At 55.7% G+C, this 16,576-nt stretch overlaps 1 protein-coding gene and 1 long non-coding RNA gene across 6 annotated transcripts in view; one reads left to right on the top strand and one right to left on the bottom strand.

Moving 5' to 3' along the window:
• Nectin1 (nectin cell adhesion molecule 1) overlaps window positions 1-15,835 on the bottom strand; it is a 63,054-nt gene extending 47,219 nt beyond the window's left edge. Inside the window, exon 1 of the mRNA XM_046438657.2 lies at window positions 14,868-15,835. Coding sequence (XP_046294613.1) covers window positions 14,868-14,946 — 79 coding nt within the window. The 5' untranslated portion in view covers window positions 14,947-15,835. The remainder of the gene's footprint in view (window positions 1-14,867) is intronic.
• Window positions 2,090-10,040, top strand: LOC124088863 (uncharacterized). Of its 5 annotated transcripts, none has more exons than XR_006850487.2 (5): window positions 2,090-2,180; window positions 2,450-2,597; window positions 6,480-7,606; window positions 8,679-8,884; window positions 9,731-10,040. It is a non-coding gene; the product is annotated as an uncharacterized LOC124088863 (long non-coding RNA). The 5 variants fall into 5 exon arrangements; XR_006850490.1 differs by lacking the exon at window positions 2,090-2,180 and having other exon boundaries at window positions 2,187-2,597; window positions 6,480-6,621; window positions 7,279-7,606; XR_006850491.1 differs by lacking the exon at window positions 2,090-2,180 and having other exon boundaries at window positions 2,187-2,597; window positions 6,480-7,335; window positions 7,488-7,606.
• Window positions 15,836-16,576: the final 741 nt, after the last annotated feature.

The following is a 16,576-nucleotide window of genomic DNA, read 5'->3' as shown; positions in this document are numbered from 1 at the left end:
GTGCTGGGGCTCTGGCTCTGTCACCAAGGCCCAGGCAGGAGCGCCTGCGGGAGTGGGAGCACTCATTTTGGCTGGAACCTGTAGTGGGTCCACGTAGAGTTGTGGGAAGTACCTGGAAAAGTGGGCTTCTGTGAAAGGCAAGTGGTTCTCAACTGGGGGTGCTTTTGCCCCCGGGGGGACCTTCGGCAATGTCTGAAGACAATTTTTATTGTACCACACTGCATCATGGGTGAGGAGGAGGATGCTCCCTTAGTGGGAGGAGGCCGGGATGCTGCTAAACATCCTTCACGGCTGGGGACGGCCCCACAGTCAAGAGCTGTGTGGCTGCACGTCAGCAATACAGTGCTGAGGCTGAAAGCCTGGGCTTACGTCACGGAGCCTGTACTTAAAAAGTCAGTGGCACTAGGGAGCCCATGAGGGCTTCTGAGCAGAAGAGGGATGTGCTCTCACTTCTCTGTGCTCGCTCTGCTGGTAGCAGTGGTGGGGCTGGGAGGGGTCCTTCAGAGAGGGCAGGAGATACAGAACTGACAACACAGCGGGTGCAGGCGGTTAGGAGAAAGAGCAGAACCGGGAGTCCCATTGCAGAAGTGGAAGGTCACCCTTTCAGAGAAGCCCCTGTGGCCCTCCCCCAGGTCAGGCTATGTCTCCGTCACAGCCCCTGTAACCACTGGAATAATTCCCAGGAAACTTTGTGCATCACTGCAGAGGCCGGGGGCCCCATCTGTTTTGAGGACAGGCCACCACTACTGTACTCAGCCTCAGCCCACACAAAGGATCGGGGCTGACAGGAGACCCCACTCCCAGGTCCCCTACTTTAACCCTTGCCTCCTTTCTCTCTATTCCCTTTCTTTGCCCCATCTTTCTCCCCTGACCACAAGGCTTTCAAAAACAGCTCTAGAAAACTCTTCTGACCACCATCAGAACGGGACTGTGCCCAGGACCCCAGGCCACAGGCAGGCCAACCTGGACAAACTCCAGCCAGAAGTTTCCCAGCAGTTAAGAGATGAAAAATGCCAACCCCCAAGACACATGGACCTCTGCGCTTCCTCACCCTAAGCCACCCGCCTGGGGTCAGGTGTCTTCAAGTGCATCCTGATGCCACCAGAGGAGTAAAGTCTTGAATGTTTCTAGTTGCTTAAAGCATTTTTCCTCACATAGCGGATGTCCAAAGAGCATTTGTTGGTTGATTGACTGATCTCACCCAAAGGATTAGGGGAACATTTCCCACAGTGCCACCCATGACACTGCATGGTCAGCAGAAAAGGCCCAAAGCCAAAAGAGTCAATGGGGCAGCAGCGCTGCTGGGGAGACCCTCTCTGGGTGGCCACGGGGCCTGTCCGTCCAGCAGGAAATATCTAGGGGCCTCCAAACAGCCTGTGGGGGAGGGCAGTGGAGCAGGTCACTAATCTCTCTTGGAGATTAAACACCACGATGGCTCTAAAGACCAGACCCAGCTGGGGGAGGGGGTGGCAGTGGGAGGGTCAGAGGGCGAAGCTTGGCTGGGCTGTGGTGACCCAGGTTAGGGGTGGGGGGGGGCTTCTTTTCTGAGCCTGGACATAGCCTAGAAAGGTCTCCAGGGTTACAGGAGGCAGGGGAATTAAAATTGGGTAAAAAACCCCCAATGATTATTAACCAGAGTTACTAATTATTAACCAGCTTTGACTCCTGGACTTGAGGCCCTGATTCTGGCTCCCTCACCATCATTGCTGAACTTCCCATGGGTCCTGCTTCCCTGCGCTCTTGACCATTGGCCGGGATGCTGGCCTGGCCAGGGGCTGTGACTGTCTTAGCACAGAAACCAAGCACCCCAGGGTGAGGACCCCTTCAGGGGAGTGGCAGGGCCTGCCTGGGGCCATTTCAGTGCCAGGACAGTGCTCACAAACTGCCTGCAAGGTAGGGACCCCTGGACTTCTGACTGCAGCATTTGCCTCTGTATCCTAACGTCAAAAGAGCTCAGCACCCTACCCTGCAGCGTGCTGTGGCTTGCCCTCCCCGTGTTGCAACACGCCACAGAGCCGCTGCACTGGGTCAGGCAGCACTGGTGAATGACAGGAGAGGCTGCCAGGAGATCACCCCACCTGTGGCACTGTGGTGCACCTCCTTCCACTAGTCAGCACACCCATTTCAAAGCGGCTGAGTCCACCCCCAGGAGGGCCCAGCCTACCACCAGGGTTACTAATGTGAGCAGAGAGTCCTGTCCCCCAGCCCTGCTACCCCCTGCACACACACCCCTGGCCTCTGTGCACCCTGATGCTTGGCAATATGCTCCCTCTTGCCTCCTTTCTCTCCCCATCACCAGCTTAATTCCTTAATTCCTGCTGGAGATAAGCAGATCTTTCACTGCAATTTATTGTTAATCCAAAAGAAAACAGGGGTGGGAAGGGGTGAGGGCTGGAAAGGATGGGAAGGATGGTGAGGTGCAGACAGCGACCCGCGCTGCCACTCTTAGGTCTTGGACAGCTGTGGCTGAAGGCAGGCAATCAGAGGCCAATGTTCCAGGCTGCTCAGCCCACATCTGGAGCACCAGGTTCAATTCTGTGAGCAACTCCCCTGTGACTGGGGATCTAGACACCGAAGACGGCATCTGAGACCGTGAGGTATGAGACTGGATCACATGAGCTTATGGGAGTGGGGACACTGGAGTTCAGGCAGTCCAGGTGCCTGGGGGACGTCATGTGTGGGATCAGATGTACTCAGTGCCATTCTGAGGGGCAGAAACAGGACTGATGGGCAGCAGCTTCCAAAACATAGATCTTGGTTGAGTGTAGAGGGGAATGTGGGGCAGAGAGCACTATGGGGGTTTCCACAGAGGGTGGTGAGTTCCCCACCACTTGGGACATTCGTGTTCAAGTTGGCTGATCCACCAACTGGAAGGGATGTCATTAAGAGGTTTTAGGATGTGAAAGGGATTGCAATGCTCAGACTCTAGGATTCAGACTTGACCCATCTCTGTCTTCCTCTGCCCAGAGAGGTACCTTCAGCTGTGCACCTGCTGGGAGGCTCTTTCCTGAACTGGCCTTGGGAGGGGGACAAGCAGACTCTGCCTTGGAGGGTGAAGGACAGTACAGTGCTTGGCGTAGCCACAGCCGCGCCTGCATATCTAGGCAGGGAGGGTGACCCACAGGCCTTGGCTCTCTCTACACTGCACCCTGGGGCAGTCACAATCCTGCGCTTCCAGCTCCCCTGAAGGAGGCCCAGGCGTCTTGGCTTCAGGAGCCACTGAGCTCCCCTGGTGACCCTCTGGGGATGGGGGGTGGATCTGCCTGCAAGAGCCCTGGGGCTTGAGTTCCTGGTCCACCCATGTTGACCATCCTGGTGAAGGGACCCCACAACATTCCAGGTCACACCTGCTGGGAGGGCTCTTCCTGTTTACTTCTTGTGAGCCTCTCAGGACCCCCTGGCCCCCATTCTACAGTTAAGGGAAGTCAAGTTTAGAGAAGACGAGATGCTCATTTTAAGACTGACACAGGTAAGTCTTAAAATGCTGACATGATTTGGCTCCAAAATAACCAGTGGTTTCAATTTAGAGAAGAAAAATAGTCAAACCAGTTGTTTGTGATCATACAGACAAAATAATGACCTAACTGACCTCAGCCTATTCTCTAACTGGAGGCTGAGGGCAGTGTAGACCCGGGCTCAGACGCTCATCGTCTTTGGCTGCCTCCCATCCTTTCCCCCTCCACCACACCCTGGCACCCAGGCTCTGCCCCCCACCCCAGGAGCTGGGCGAGAGCCCCAGCCCGTGAAGATGGCAATCAGTCTAGTCAGGAGCAGGCGTGCATGCCCACGCCCGTGCGCACACACATCATGTGACCTCACACACACACTCTCTCTCTCTCACACACACACACACACACACACATCATAAACCTCCCTCATACACACACAGAGGACATAAAAACACTTGTAAAGAAACACATAAACCACACAGATTATCATTATAGAGCAAACTGTGTACACAAGTGCCAAGGGGACAGGGTAATGGAGCGATAGGAGGTGGGAGAGGGCCATCAAGGACATTTCCTAGGAAAGGTGTTTCCAAGCAGAGCTTGGGGCGGAGGAGGCCACAGACACCCTTCTCTGCTCTCTCTGCAGCAGCAGCCCCTGAGAGGAGGGCGCCAAGGACTGTCACTGCCCCCACCCCATCCTTCCTGCTTCTCTTCAGTACTGATCCCAGCCCATTATCTGACTCCTGGGAGGGCAGGGAAGGGTGCTATTGCCAGGGCAGAGTCGGGAGCAGGGAACAGTGGTCTGTCGCCTAAGTTCACCAACGGCCCATCCATCAATCCAGTGGAGATAATCAGAGTGCTCAGCCAGCCCAGGACACTGATGACTCTCTGGCCACATAAACATAGGGAATAAATCTGGGAAGGGGCCGGGCAGGACGATATAGCAGGGCTGGCCACCCTCCCTGGGAAGAGAGAGGAGGCCCATCCATCATTCTGAGAGATGCAGCAATCTAGGCCAATGAGATGGAGACAGTTCGGGGGGCGGGGGAAGTGGGCAAACATAATAAAATCATCCAGTGCAGTGTGGCTGCTCTGCTCTGATCTTATTTACACTTGGGGAGATGCCTATCCCTGCCTCTGCTCCAACTGAGACCTGGGAGCTACTGCAGGAAGCTTCTGCTGTAGATTCAAAGCCCTACGAGGAGGTCCCGCTCCAGAGAGCAGAGAAAAGGGGCATGAAAATGGTCTGGCCCACAATCAGGGCAGCCACCTGCAGGTCTGGTCAGGGGACCCTGTGTGCTTGCTGGGCAATCCTTGGATTTTGGAGGGACTCAGGAAGGGCCTAAGCCCACCTTCCTCCTACAACTTCCAAGCACTTCCTGGGTGCAGGGTAGATTCTAGCCCCCAGCACTATCACATGTCTATGGCTGGTGTCTGGGCCACAGGGGCCATGTGGTAATTCAAGCTAACGGAGCATGGATAATCTGGAACAGCAGAGGGTCTAGGAGGAATTTCTCTTTGGCGTCGAAACAGATCAGATGACTGTTCTGCAGCCAAGTTACCTTCCTAATTAAGCAAGGGAGTCTGTGAGGCCCGAGCCCACAGGGTAACCGAGGGTCAGGGGGTGCCAGGAGGAGCTTTGGGCCTGGGTGACCGAGAGGACATCGGCATGTGTACCGTCCGAAGTTGATGCTTAGCCCTTAGTTACACATCAGGAAAGGGTTTTGGTTTTTCTGCTCCTGTGATCTCTACTAGGATGTTCTCTACCCCTGCTGTGAGGCTGAGGAGGCCTGGCCCCAAGATCAACTGCCTCTATCCCCAGCTCCCTGTCCCTGGTCTGCCTGGGGCAGAGGAAGCACCAGCCCTTTCATCCCAGGAGATCAAAGCAGCCTGCGCGGGTGAACACCCTAAATCCTCTTCTTCCCTCACTCCCAGGCAGGGGCCCCGCCCTTGCCATCATTTGAGATCTCTGGGAGAGGGAAAGAGAGACCAAAACCTTCCAGAAGCTTGGGATGGGATCTGGCATAGGATCAGCTTGCTGAGTCCTGGACCCATTCATGATGCGGGGCCAGCCTGGGACACCCGCCGGGGGCAGTTCCACAGGTTCTCTTGGGGAAGCTTCTATGCCTGGCCTAGTCTCACCACAAAATGTGGTGGGAGATGATGTCCCCAGATTCAGGGGATGAAAAAGGAACATCAAAACATTCCACTCTAGCACAGCCACACGAAAACCCCCAAGGTACAGCAGTGACCAGGGCAGGATATACCAGGGATATAACAATTGTATTTCTTTCTTTCTTCTTTTTGTACTGGGTATTAAACCCTGGGGCACTTTACCACTGAGTTAACCCCCAGCCCTTTTTATTTTTTAAAATTTTGGGATAGGGTCTTACTTATTTGCTTAGGGCCTTGCTAAGTTGCTGGCCTCAAACTTGCAATCCTCCTGCCTCAGCCTCATGAATTGCTGGGATTTGGGGTGTGTACCATCATGCTCACTACAACTGTATTTCTAATACTTCTAAGGTATCCAAAGAAAATAACAGTAACTCTTGGAATATACAGGGCTAATAGCTCCCCAGGTGCTCCAGGGAATATACAATGACAGCACCAGATTATTCCAGAGCCATCAAGGGACACAGTGTAAACATTAGGTGCTATGTGGAGGTGGTGGACAGTTCTGGAAGCAGGGGCTCATGAGTACTCCAGGCTGTCTCCTCCATCACCCAGCCTCCCGCCTGCCAGAAGATAGGTGGCTTAGTCAAGTGGTAGGATCATAGACTCTGACCTGACTTTCTGGGCCTGAGTCCTAGCTCTGCCACTTACCAGCCTTGTGACCAATCGTGAGTTACAAGACTCTTGTCTGGGCCTCATTTTCCCATCTGTAAAAATGGAGAAAACAGAAGTACCTTCTCCATGAGTTGCTATGAAGATCAAATAAGTTATTACCTGTAAGATGTTTACAACAGGCCTGGCACCCAGGGCTCTCAATAAATTTTTTTTTTTTTTTTTTTTTATCATCATCACCAACAGTCCTTATGAGCAACCGTCTCTCCATGTGGCATGGACTAGTGGCCCACTAGGCTAGACCCCGGGGAAACCAAGCCGCATCAGCAAGGGAACTCTCAGTACTGTGGAGAAGACAAACTTCAGGCTCAAAGAACTACCGAGCAAGGTGGAGAGTATCAGACCACAGGGTGGCACAGCTAGGTGCTGGGGCTGTGAGTGAAGAGGTGGTCCTCAAGTGGGAAGCCTGAGGACTGCAGTGGCTCCTGACCTCAGCAGTTAGTGTCTATGGGCTGGAAGGGAGAATGTGAGGGAACAGGAGGTACAATGGCACTGGGTGGGGAAGCACCAGAGTGAGCAGGGTGGGGTGCAGGGAGGGCAGTGGGAGATGAGCTAGCGGCGCAGCCATCACATGCTCCAGGGCCTATGAGTGTCCTTCTGGGGTACAGTCATCCAAGCAGCAGTGTGGGCACACATAGTCAGGAGTCTGGCTGCCAGTAATGATGTTGCTGTCACCTCCCCTGCAGTGGGACCCGTGTGAAGTAGTAACAGGGCTGGCTTGGCTCCAAGGCACCTCCTCTACCCTGCTCTTATCCTAGCAGCTAACCGCATCTGCCCACAAGACACCAGGACCAAGAGTGGGAGGGACCCGGGGGACCCGGGGCACAGCTCAGGGAGAACTCCATTCCCGGCAGCTACCTCCCCAATCCCACGTGGGGCTTGTGCTCCAGAAGAACTGCAGACAGGACCTTATGGGGTTGCTTCATGGGCCCAACATAGGCCTCTTGTCCCCTACTCTCAGATAAGGACTCTTATCTGATCACAGATTGGCTGTCCAATCTCCGCTGACTCAGCTGACGGGAATAGCAGCTCCCCTGCCAAAGTATGAACTGAACTGTGTGACCACTTGTGGGGGTCAAGTGAGCCCAGGTGTGCCCAGAAGCAGTCATTTGGGTCTAGCCTGCAGTTTTTCCAAAAAGCCTGAGGCACCAAGGGAGGGGATGTGCTTCTCTTTGCTCTGGTCTTGTTTTTCAGTGACACCCACCAGGCCACGGTGGTGCTCTGGAAGCCGGGTGGTGGGAGAGAAAGAGACTGCAGAGTGGAGGCAGCGACGGGCACCAGAATCTGCTAAGAAAAAACCAATCCTGTCTCCGGTGGGTGGAATCCCAGGCCCTATCACAGTAGCCTAGGGACTCAACCCCAGGGAGGAGACGGGACCAGGAAGCTCCTGACAAGGCTACCAGGTGGCCCCTGGTGGTGGCTGCTCTTTCAGTCCTGAGTGAAACTTCACTTATAGGTGGGAAAGAACTTCTGCCATGGTGTCTCCAAGTCCCCACCCCCTGCTTTTTGGATAGAAAGATGAGCCAAGATTCAGGCCAAGGCCACTGCAAGGATGTCCAATTCCATCTCTGCTCTAGCTGTACAGGTGTGACTGGGTATGCTGTCACCTGTCCCCAAGAGCCCTCCTCCAAGGAATGCTGCGGGCTGAGCTTCAGAGCCAGCTCCTTCTAGAGGAGGCAGACTCTTAGAACAGTCCCAGAGGTACTGCGTGCAGAACTAAGAGGCCAGGGGCAGAACTAAGAGTTCCAGGGGGTAGAGAAACTTGGGACCCCAAGTTTCCAGGCTTGGGGAGCATGCATGTGGTGATTTCAGAGGAAGGGACTTCATGTAAGCTCATAGACTGAACTCAGCTGCCCAATGGGACATTCTGACACCTATGGCCAATGGGCTATTTCCCTCTCAGGCCACGCCTGCAGCTGTGTCCCAAAGGAGCCACCAGCCAGCGGAACTCATGTCCTCTAATGAGATTCGGGCCAAAGTGGTCAGGCGGGTTTTATTGTCTGTGGCTTGGTAATGAGACTCCTCATAAACTGGGAATGAAATTGGGGTCTGTGCAGACCAGAGAAGTGGGGGTGGCCAAGGAGAGGAGTTAACTCTATCCACCAAATCTTGTCCCTCTGCCCCTCTTGGCTGTGCCATCTAGTCCATGAGTACCTGCCCTCTGCCCTGAGCCAGGCCACACCCTGCCCTGGGCCTGCCTGTACCCCGAAGCTCCACACTCACAGCTCATGGCCACGTCTCAGGCCACATCCCTGGAGTGGAGGAGGGATGCCCACAGCTCCCTTGGCCCTTGGCATCCCGCACTCAGACTACCCTGGGTCCATGGCCAGCTCCAGCGGGACCCTTCCCCAGTCTACATTCTCAACTCATCCCTTACTTTCCCAGGGAGCTGCCATGCTCTGGCTCACACTGCAGGGGACTGAAGATGGAGGTGGCAGGTGAAGTGGACGGCCATCTCATGGACACATTCAGTGAGGACACATCCAGCCTGGCTGTCCAACCCAGCTCATTTCATCTTCCTGATCTACTGGGTTTGCAGTCTCAAGTCCTGGCACCTAATTTGGCCATACTGGCATGAGATGGGCAGCAAGGTACCAAAACTAAGTCTCACTTTCCTCCTCTGTAAGGTGGAGGTCATGCTAGTAAGGCCTATATATTGGGTGGAACAGTCAGGAAGAGGATAGATGAGCTGAAAACAAACACTGCTGTCATTATAATGTTGCAGAAGGGTTCCATCTGTGATAGGGGAGGCAACAGAGGAGGAGCAGCCCAGGAGGGACTTCGCTACCTATCTGGCTCATACCATTTCACCAGGGGGGTAGACTCCCCGAGAGAGTCTTGTTGTCTATCCTCTCCTCAAATGTGAAAGTTTGAAGGAGGCAGAGGCCAAGTCCCAGGCCCTCCCTGCCAGCCAGGATGCTGCCACAGCCAGTGCTCCAGATGGGCAATGGCACCCCAGCTGGGCTCCAGCCAGGCAGCGAGGCGGGTGCTGGGAGAGCCCTGGGCGACATGCTGCAGAGTGGAGGCTGTGTAGCACCTGCTCCCTGCACAGTCCTCGACCACCACGGGGCAGGGGCATGTAGCCAGCCAGGCCACCTGAGCTTCCCAGAGCCCTGGCTACTCCCCAGTTGCTGCACCTGGGTTATTATGTCCAAGTGGGAGAAGGGACTCACTCTCCAAGCAGCACCAGATTGGAGACAAGAGCAATGGGTGGGCAGTTGAGTGTCTCTTTCTCAAGGGAGCCATAAAGGTGATGCTACCTGACAAGCACTCAGGAGGCAAGAGCATTCAGAGGAAAGGAGTAGGGACAGAAGTCACCACCCTTTGCAAGATGCTTATCATATGTCTGGCAACGTGCTAAGCACTTTTCATTCATCATTCCCAATCTCATTTTCACAAGTCTTGGAAATCTGTATTGACAGAAACCCATTTTACAGATGGAAAAACCAAGGCCTGAAAAGCAACTTCACTGAGGTCACTCAGCTAGCAGTCGATGGAGCTGGATTTCAACGGAGCCCAGATCGCCACCCTCCACAGTGTCACTATGCTGGGCTGCCAAGATGGGGCAACCACCAGGTGGCAGGGAGAGGACTGGGCTATCTGCTTCTCTGCTCTCCCTTGGAAACCTGAAAGGCACAATTCCCATTAAGACCCAGTGACTATACACCTATGGCCTCTCCTGAGCCCTACCCAGGATAAACCTGGGATTATCCACTGCCCTGAAAATTCTACAGTGTGCTGTCAGAATGTCTTTGAGTCCTTTTTGAGTTCCTCTTGTTGCACGGAGTTCAGTGCTCCTTGTGGAACGGGTTGAGGTTTCAGATAGGGCCTGATGTCTTTTCTCTTTGCCCGTCTCCCAGTTCCAAACAGTGAATGAGACTCCAGAGTGTAAAGAGTTAACTGGACTAAGGGGTGTTATCTCCAGCTCGGGGCATTCCCTCTGCAAGGTGATCCTGCTCAGATCTTAAGTTACTCCTGCCCCAGCCAGCACATCTGCTACCAGTTCTGCAGACCTGGTCTCTATGGAGGGGGGCTGGCACTACGGGCAAAACATTTTCCAGCTGGCCCGGGCACAGGGTACTAGGCTCCTAGGACTATCCTCTCTCCACTCCTTGCCTCTCATTGCCACTTCCTTTCTAACAAGAGGGCTCCTACTTCCTGAGGCTCAAACCATGTTTCTAGGAAAACCTAAAATTGCCGACCTGGGCATGCAAATGGCTCTGCAGGGCTTTTTATGGAGAACTGAAGCCCTCTGTTCATGTTATTTTTTAAAAATCCAGGATTTACTATCCCCCTCCTGTGATTCTTTCCCCCAAGTACCCAAGCAGGAAGCAAAGATGCTAAATCAGGAGCTGAAAACCTATCTCCCTCTGCCAATCCCAGCCATTGAGGGACATGAGAACCCACAGGGCAGGCCAGGGTTAACCCCAGGCTCAAACACTGCTCCGCTGGCCACAGAGAAAACAGAAGGCTGACAGGAGAGTCTCTCCAGGTGTTGTCAAGGTCTCAGGTGCCTCCTGCTGAGGATGCCGAGGCCTAGTCTAAAGCCAAGGGCAGAGGAGAAAAAGCAGCAGCTCCCAGGGTACCCACCCACCTAAAGGACCTGGACCCAGACCAGGCAGCTTGTCCTGGAAGGAGCTGGCCAAGGGCAAATCCTGGGTCTCCTCCCAAAGTCACCCTCACTGACACTCTGACATAGACACAGGCATTTTCAAAGCTTAGAACCACTCACAAAATCCATCAGCACGCCATAGGAAATCAGTTCTATAGGAACGTACATTTGATACTCTATGGCTCTAGTCCCATGATGACCGGCAGACATAGGTGCTCACACCTCCTCATCCTAGTCCCCAGAGAGCTGCACTTGTGACAGGGAACTACAGATCATCAACATGAACACACAAAGCCGTGCACACAACCACTCCAGACCAAAGGCAAGACTCTAAAAACGTTACAGGCCAAGTTCCACAACTGGCTAACGTCCCTCTAGCCTGGCGTGCTGGCTAATGATCAAAGTTTTTTAAAAAGAAAGAAAGAAAGAAATCAGTCGAACAGGTGAATACGCAGACACCTCTCCATCTGCCCCTTCCCCAGGCCAGGAGGCATTCAATTTACCAGGTTAACCAGGAACGATACAATCAGAAAAATCGAAGATACATTCACACCTCCCTTGGGTGTTTTCTGTTTGTGCTGAACAATGAACATTAGTCAGGTGCTAAACAATGGCAGCATCATAGTCACAGCAACTGGAGGCGACCCTCTGCCCCTCCAGCCTGGCCCACTCGCTCAGCTGTCAGCACTAGGGTTTTAGCTGGCTCCAGCATAAACTCCAGCATAAACTGGGCCTGCAGGTCAGGCGGCCCAGGCTGTGGCCAAAGTGGATTCATTGTGCAAAGCCAAGTGGTGGAGAAAGGAACTGATGAACTCCTGATGTCAGCCAGCATCGGGCATCTGGGGCTACATGCTCAGGAGTCTAGGTAGAAAAGACACCTGCTAGGCCATTCAGCCAGGCCCCTGGGTCCAATGTCTCCTGATCCCTCCTGCCTGATTCTGAGACACTCTCCACGGTGCTGCCTCAAAAACAGGCCTGGAGTCAGCTGTGGACACACACTGCAAGCCTTGGGCCAGCAGAATTGGTTTTGCCACAATGCCCTGCCCAGCAAGCCCGAGAATACCACTGTCTGTGAGAAATGGGGAGGAAATAACCCGACAGCTCTAACACTCAGAGTTTCAAAGTAAACCACCTCATGACAGTGAGCTGTACACAGATTGCAGAGGGGTACATGTGGCCCGACAGGTCTTCCGAGAGAGAGTGTGCATGACACCTGGGGTGTGTGTTCTCTTTCCAGACAAAAGGTGTAGGGAAGCCAATTAGGGAGGGTGTGGTGTAGATGGGACACCTGCTTCTCAGGCAGGTTCTCTGCCTCCTCCTCCTCCTCCTCCTCCTAGGGCTCCCCATCTTTCTTTGGGCTGCAGTTCACACGCCCCACTGACCCTCTCCTCTAAGTTAACGGGAAGGAACCACAGAGTGTCAATGTCAGGAAACAAAGACAGGCTCTAGGGCTTTCACCACCCTGCCTGGTAAAGTCTGTGTTGTTGAAACAAATTTTCCTGTGTACACTCTAGTAGCTGGATTGGGAGTGTTTGTGGTCAGGTGCCATCAAACACACTAGGGGCTCCTCCCTCCCCACCCCCACAATGCTCCCTATCACAACCCAGGAGAACCCAGAAAAGAGCAGCAGATTGGCAAGTCCCCAGAGAGAAGCAGGAGCCAGCAATCAGAAAGGAGTGTGTGTGTGTGCGTGTGTGTGTGTGTGTGTGTGTGTGTAAGTTGGGTGGGCTGGCCACTTCTGGGCCTACTGGCCTCTATTCAAGGGTCAAACTGGGAACAACCATATCTACCTGCCTTTCACAGTGGACTCCAGAGAAAGCAAGGCACGCAGGCAGTGGATCAAGGAGCTTGGTGAGTCTGGAACTTTGGCTGCCTCGAAAGCCACCCATCCATCAGTTACAATCAATCAGAGAACACTTATTAATTGCCTGTCTCTGCTGTGGCTCCATTTTTGGCACCCCAAGCTCTCATTTGGATTTTTGGTGAAGGGAGTGTCTACCTTGAGCCAGTTGAGGGTCACCTCCCAGTCCCCCTTCCTAAGCAGGTGGAACACAGCAGGCCTCTAGCCACCGAAGATGGAATTAACCACCCTTCAACATAAAACTGGGGAGAGAGAGCAACAAAAGGAGGGGAGAATGAGGCTGATTTCATCCCCCTCCCCAAACCTTCCCGCCCTTTGTCCATCCCAGGATTAGGTTAACCCCTAGTGTGCTAGAAGCAACCAGAGCTCTGGGCAAACTCTCCCTCCTCTGGGTTGAATGTGGATGTGTGGAATCAAAGGATTCCCAGAAGCACAGATCCCTGTGATCAAGCAAGTCCTGGAGTCCAAGCTTCTGTATGTCCTGGGCTTCCCAGGCCGTCCAGTGTGAGATGTAGACCTCTTACTTCCATAAGGCCACTCTGGGGGAAGGGGGCTCAGTCATGGCCATGGGAAGTGGCAATGACACCAGTGAGCCCTGGAATTTCCCCTCTCCCCCTTAGGAGAGATGCACCCCAGGATTCAGGGGTGGGGACACCTCCTCCCCACACACCTGTTTTCACAAACTGCTCTCCCTGGCATCTGCCACCCAGCCAGATTTGTGGAGTTCCAGCAGTGAGCTGGCTGGTAGGAAAAGGGGCACAGAAATAATGAGGTCAGGCTCCTGCCTTTCAGAAGATCACTCAAACCCCAAACCCCGACAGCCAAGCTGACCCCCTCTAACAAACTGCCTGGGAACTCTGACTGGAAGATTCACTGGAAATCTCATATTCTTGCCCCAGGGGGAACAAGTCTCTGTATTCCCACCCCTCTATCCTGAAACTGCAAAGTGAGGACCATGTGCTTCAGTCAAGCTCCCCTTTGCCCCCCTCCCTCTGCTAGGGGCAGAGGTCATCATCTCAGGTTTCTTCCCAGAGGGCTACAAGGACCCTTCCCCCACCTTGACCCAAATTGGGTGTCCCACTGGGAACCCAGTAGCTTCCCCAGGGACACAAAGGGTTAAATCTAGGCAAGGGGAATCGGTCGGATTTGCCTCCTAAACGCATTTTCCAGTTCATTCCCCAGCACAATATGCCTGGGCTGGTCCCAGCCTCCGCCCCCACCCCACCCGTCAGAGTGGTCCACTGTGGGCCACCTCAGGGTCCTGCGCTGTATTAACCCTTTGGCTGCTGGCAGCCCGCACCTCGAGGAAGGAAGGATACGCTCGGCACCCTCGTGGCCCCTCGGGAAAGTGGGTCAAGCAGCCACCTGGCTGGCACGAAGCCCGTGGCACCTCCTCCCGGGAGAACCCCTAGCATTAGAAGCGGAGTTCCAAGGCGGAGCCCAGTCCCGCGCAAGGCCGAGTTTGCGATCCCCAGCAGTTCGGGCCTCACCCTCCAGGAAAGGAACCGCAGGTGAGCGAGGAACCGCCTCTGCAGCAGGAGCTGGCTCTCCGTGCCCGCGGTGGAGCGATGTGCGGCGGGAGGGGGCCGAGAGCCTGAGACCGTCTGGCAAGGGGACGACGAAAGAAACGAAGCCCCCCTGCTATCCCCCAAACCCACAGCCCACCAGCTCCTAGACTGACGCCCTCCCCCTGGGGCTGTTGTCTCACACCCCGAGACGGTGATTACGGTGATTATTTTGCATTTATGTAACATGCAGTGTTTCCAAACTGCTTCTCGAGCTGAGAACTGGTTATTAAATAAATAGAACGCTATTACATATTATTATTTTTTGTGAAGAACTGAGCGGAGAAAGTGCTTTCTTGCTACACAGAGACGTGCATCTAACTGCTTCCCTGCAGGGCAGGCTGTTCGGCTCCTCAACCTCTCTTTCTCCGCCGCGCCACCTCCTACTTCCCCTTTTATCCAAGCCGTGACCCAACTTTTGTGGTTCCGTTCACTCCCTGCAACCCAGTAGTGCCCGCCATCCAGTTCCCAGCCCAGGGGAAGCACTGGATGGGTGGCGGGGGGTGGGGGGGGGGTGCAGAGGTGAACGCGCTTACCTGGGAGGAAGAACGCGGTCAAGCCGAGAGCTAGTCCCCACCAGGGTCCAGCGGCGCCCGCAAGCCCCATCCGAGCCATCGGGGTCCCGGGGACCGATGAGAGGGGAGGCGAGGAGGGCGCTCCTCGCGCTCCAGAAACCAGCCCGGAAGACGAGGGCGGATCGCTGGCGGCCGGCGGGCGCTCGGAGGATCCAGGTCAGCCGCAGCCGTCGGCCGGGGCGGGGTGGGCAGGGTGGGATCCGCGCGGCCGCAATCCGGGGCCCGGGCTGCCGCCGGCTCAGAGGCTCGGCAGATGCCCGCCGCAAGTTGCACGAGTCATGCCCCCTTCGCCTCCTCGGCTCTCCTCCCCGCGCGGGTCCCCGCCCTCTTCTTCCACGCAGAGTCGGGCTGGGGCGAGGGACCCACCCCCGGCGCGCCCGGCTGCCCGGCTGCGCGGCGCGGGCTCCCGGCCCCTGGCGCGCTCACACCCTCCCGCTCGGCTCCAACTTGCAGGCGTCCATGGCCGGCCGTCCTCCGAGGATGGCGGGACGAGCCCGGGCGGCGCGGAGGGCTCGGGGCCCAGGCTGCGGGCACACGGCTTGGCGGCCAGCTGCCGGAGGGGCTCAGGCTGTGCGGCCGGCGCGAAGAGAGCGAGCCGGGTGCGCCGCGCGTCCCCGTCGCCGCTGCGCTGCCCGGTGCCGGCGATCCGCAACAATGTGGAGCTGCCTGGGCGCCGAGGCGAGCCGTGCTCGCTCCTCTCCCTCTCTTTCTCTCACTCGCCGAGCTCCAGCCTCTCACCGCTCTCCCGTGATGTCAGCCCGAGGGGGAGGGGTTAGCGTTAACCCCCTCCTGGCTCCGACGCACGCCTGGCCCCGCCGGGCCTCCGCCCGCCAGCTAGCCAGCCCGCGCCTACAGGGCCTAGGCAGAGGCCGATGGGACGACGACCGTGGGGTCCCGTTCAGGCCCCCTCGCTCCAGGAATGCCCCCTTGGTCGCCTTTCAGCCCGGGAGTGGGCCGGAGGGCGGGCTGCCCTCCCTGGTCGCTGACAAAGGGAGGTAGTGACCCCTAGCGGCCGGCGTCGGAGAGAAGCAGCTCTGCGGGGGTGGAGTTAAGATGGGGTGGCGGGGCCGCGGCGGAGGAGCGGTGCGGAAAGCACTGGATTTAGCAATGTCAAAGCTTTTATAGCCCTCTACTCCAACTCTGGACCCATTTCACAGATGAGGAAACAAAGGCCCAGTGGAAGGCTAGGCGTCTCGCCCAAGCCAGAAAGAAGCAAAGCTGGAACTACACCCCGGTAGCCAGAGCTACCACTCCTCTGCAGCGCTTGGACGCTGAATGCAGAGACAGTTCTATGCGCTGCCAACCGGAAGCTACCAAAGAAGCCGGTGGTGGGCACTGGTGGTGAGATCAGGCATTCAGGTTTCTGGCACGGTTTCTTTTATAATCGTTACTGAGTTTAGGGGTTCCTTTCCCCAAATCGAAGCACTCTCCTTTTCCCCAAGGGAACGCAAATCCGTGCCTCTCTTTTGATTGATTTGCGGGATACCCGCGAAAGTGGCTCATTCAGTCAGTGTCCCCGCCAGGGTAGGGACTCGGCCCCATCCCGTTCACCACCCACCACATCCGGGTGTGGTGGCCTTCCTGCCAAGACGAATGCACCCTTCAGAGCCCTTGGCAGCCCGAAGCCTGCCCTTTCTCCCTTTACTCTAGACCTCTTGTCCCTATCCCTG

The sequence above is a fragment of the Marmota monax genome, unplaced genomic scaffold, assembly GCF_021218885.2.
Source record: "Marmota monax isolate L192 unplaced genomic scaffold, Marmota_monax_Labrador192_F-V1.1 WCK01_AAM20220418_F8-fsc00081, whole genome shotgun sequence".
Taxonomy (NCBI): Eukaryota; Metazoa; Chordata; class Mammalia; order Rodentia; family Sciuridae; genus Marmota; species Marmota monax.
This window is presented reverse-complemented; position numbering and strand designations above follow the sequence as displayed.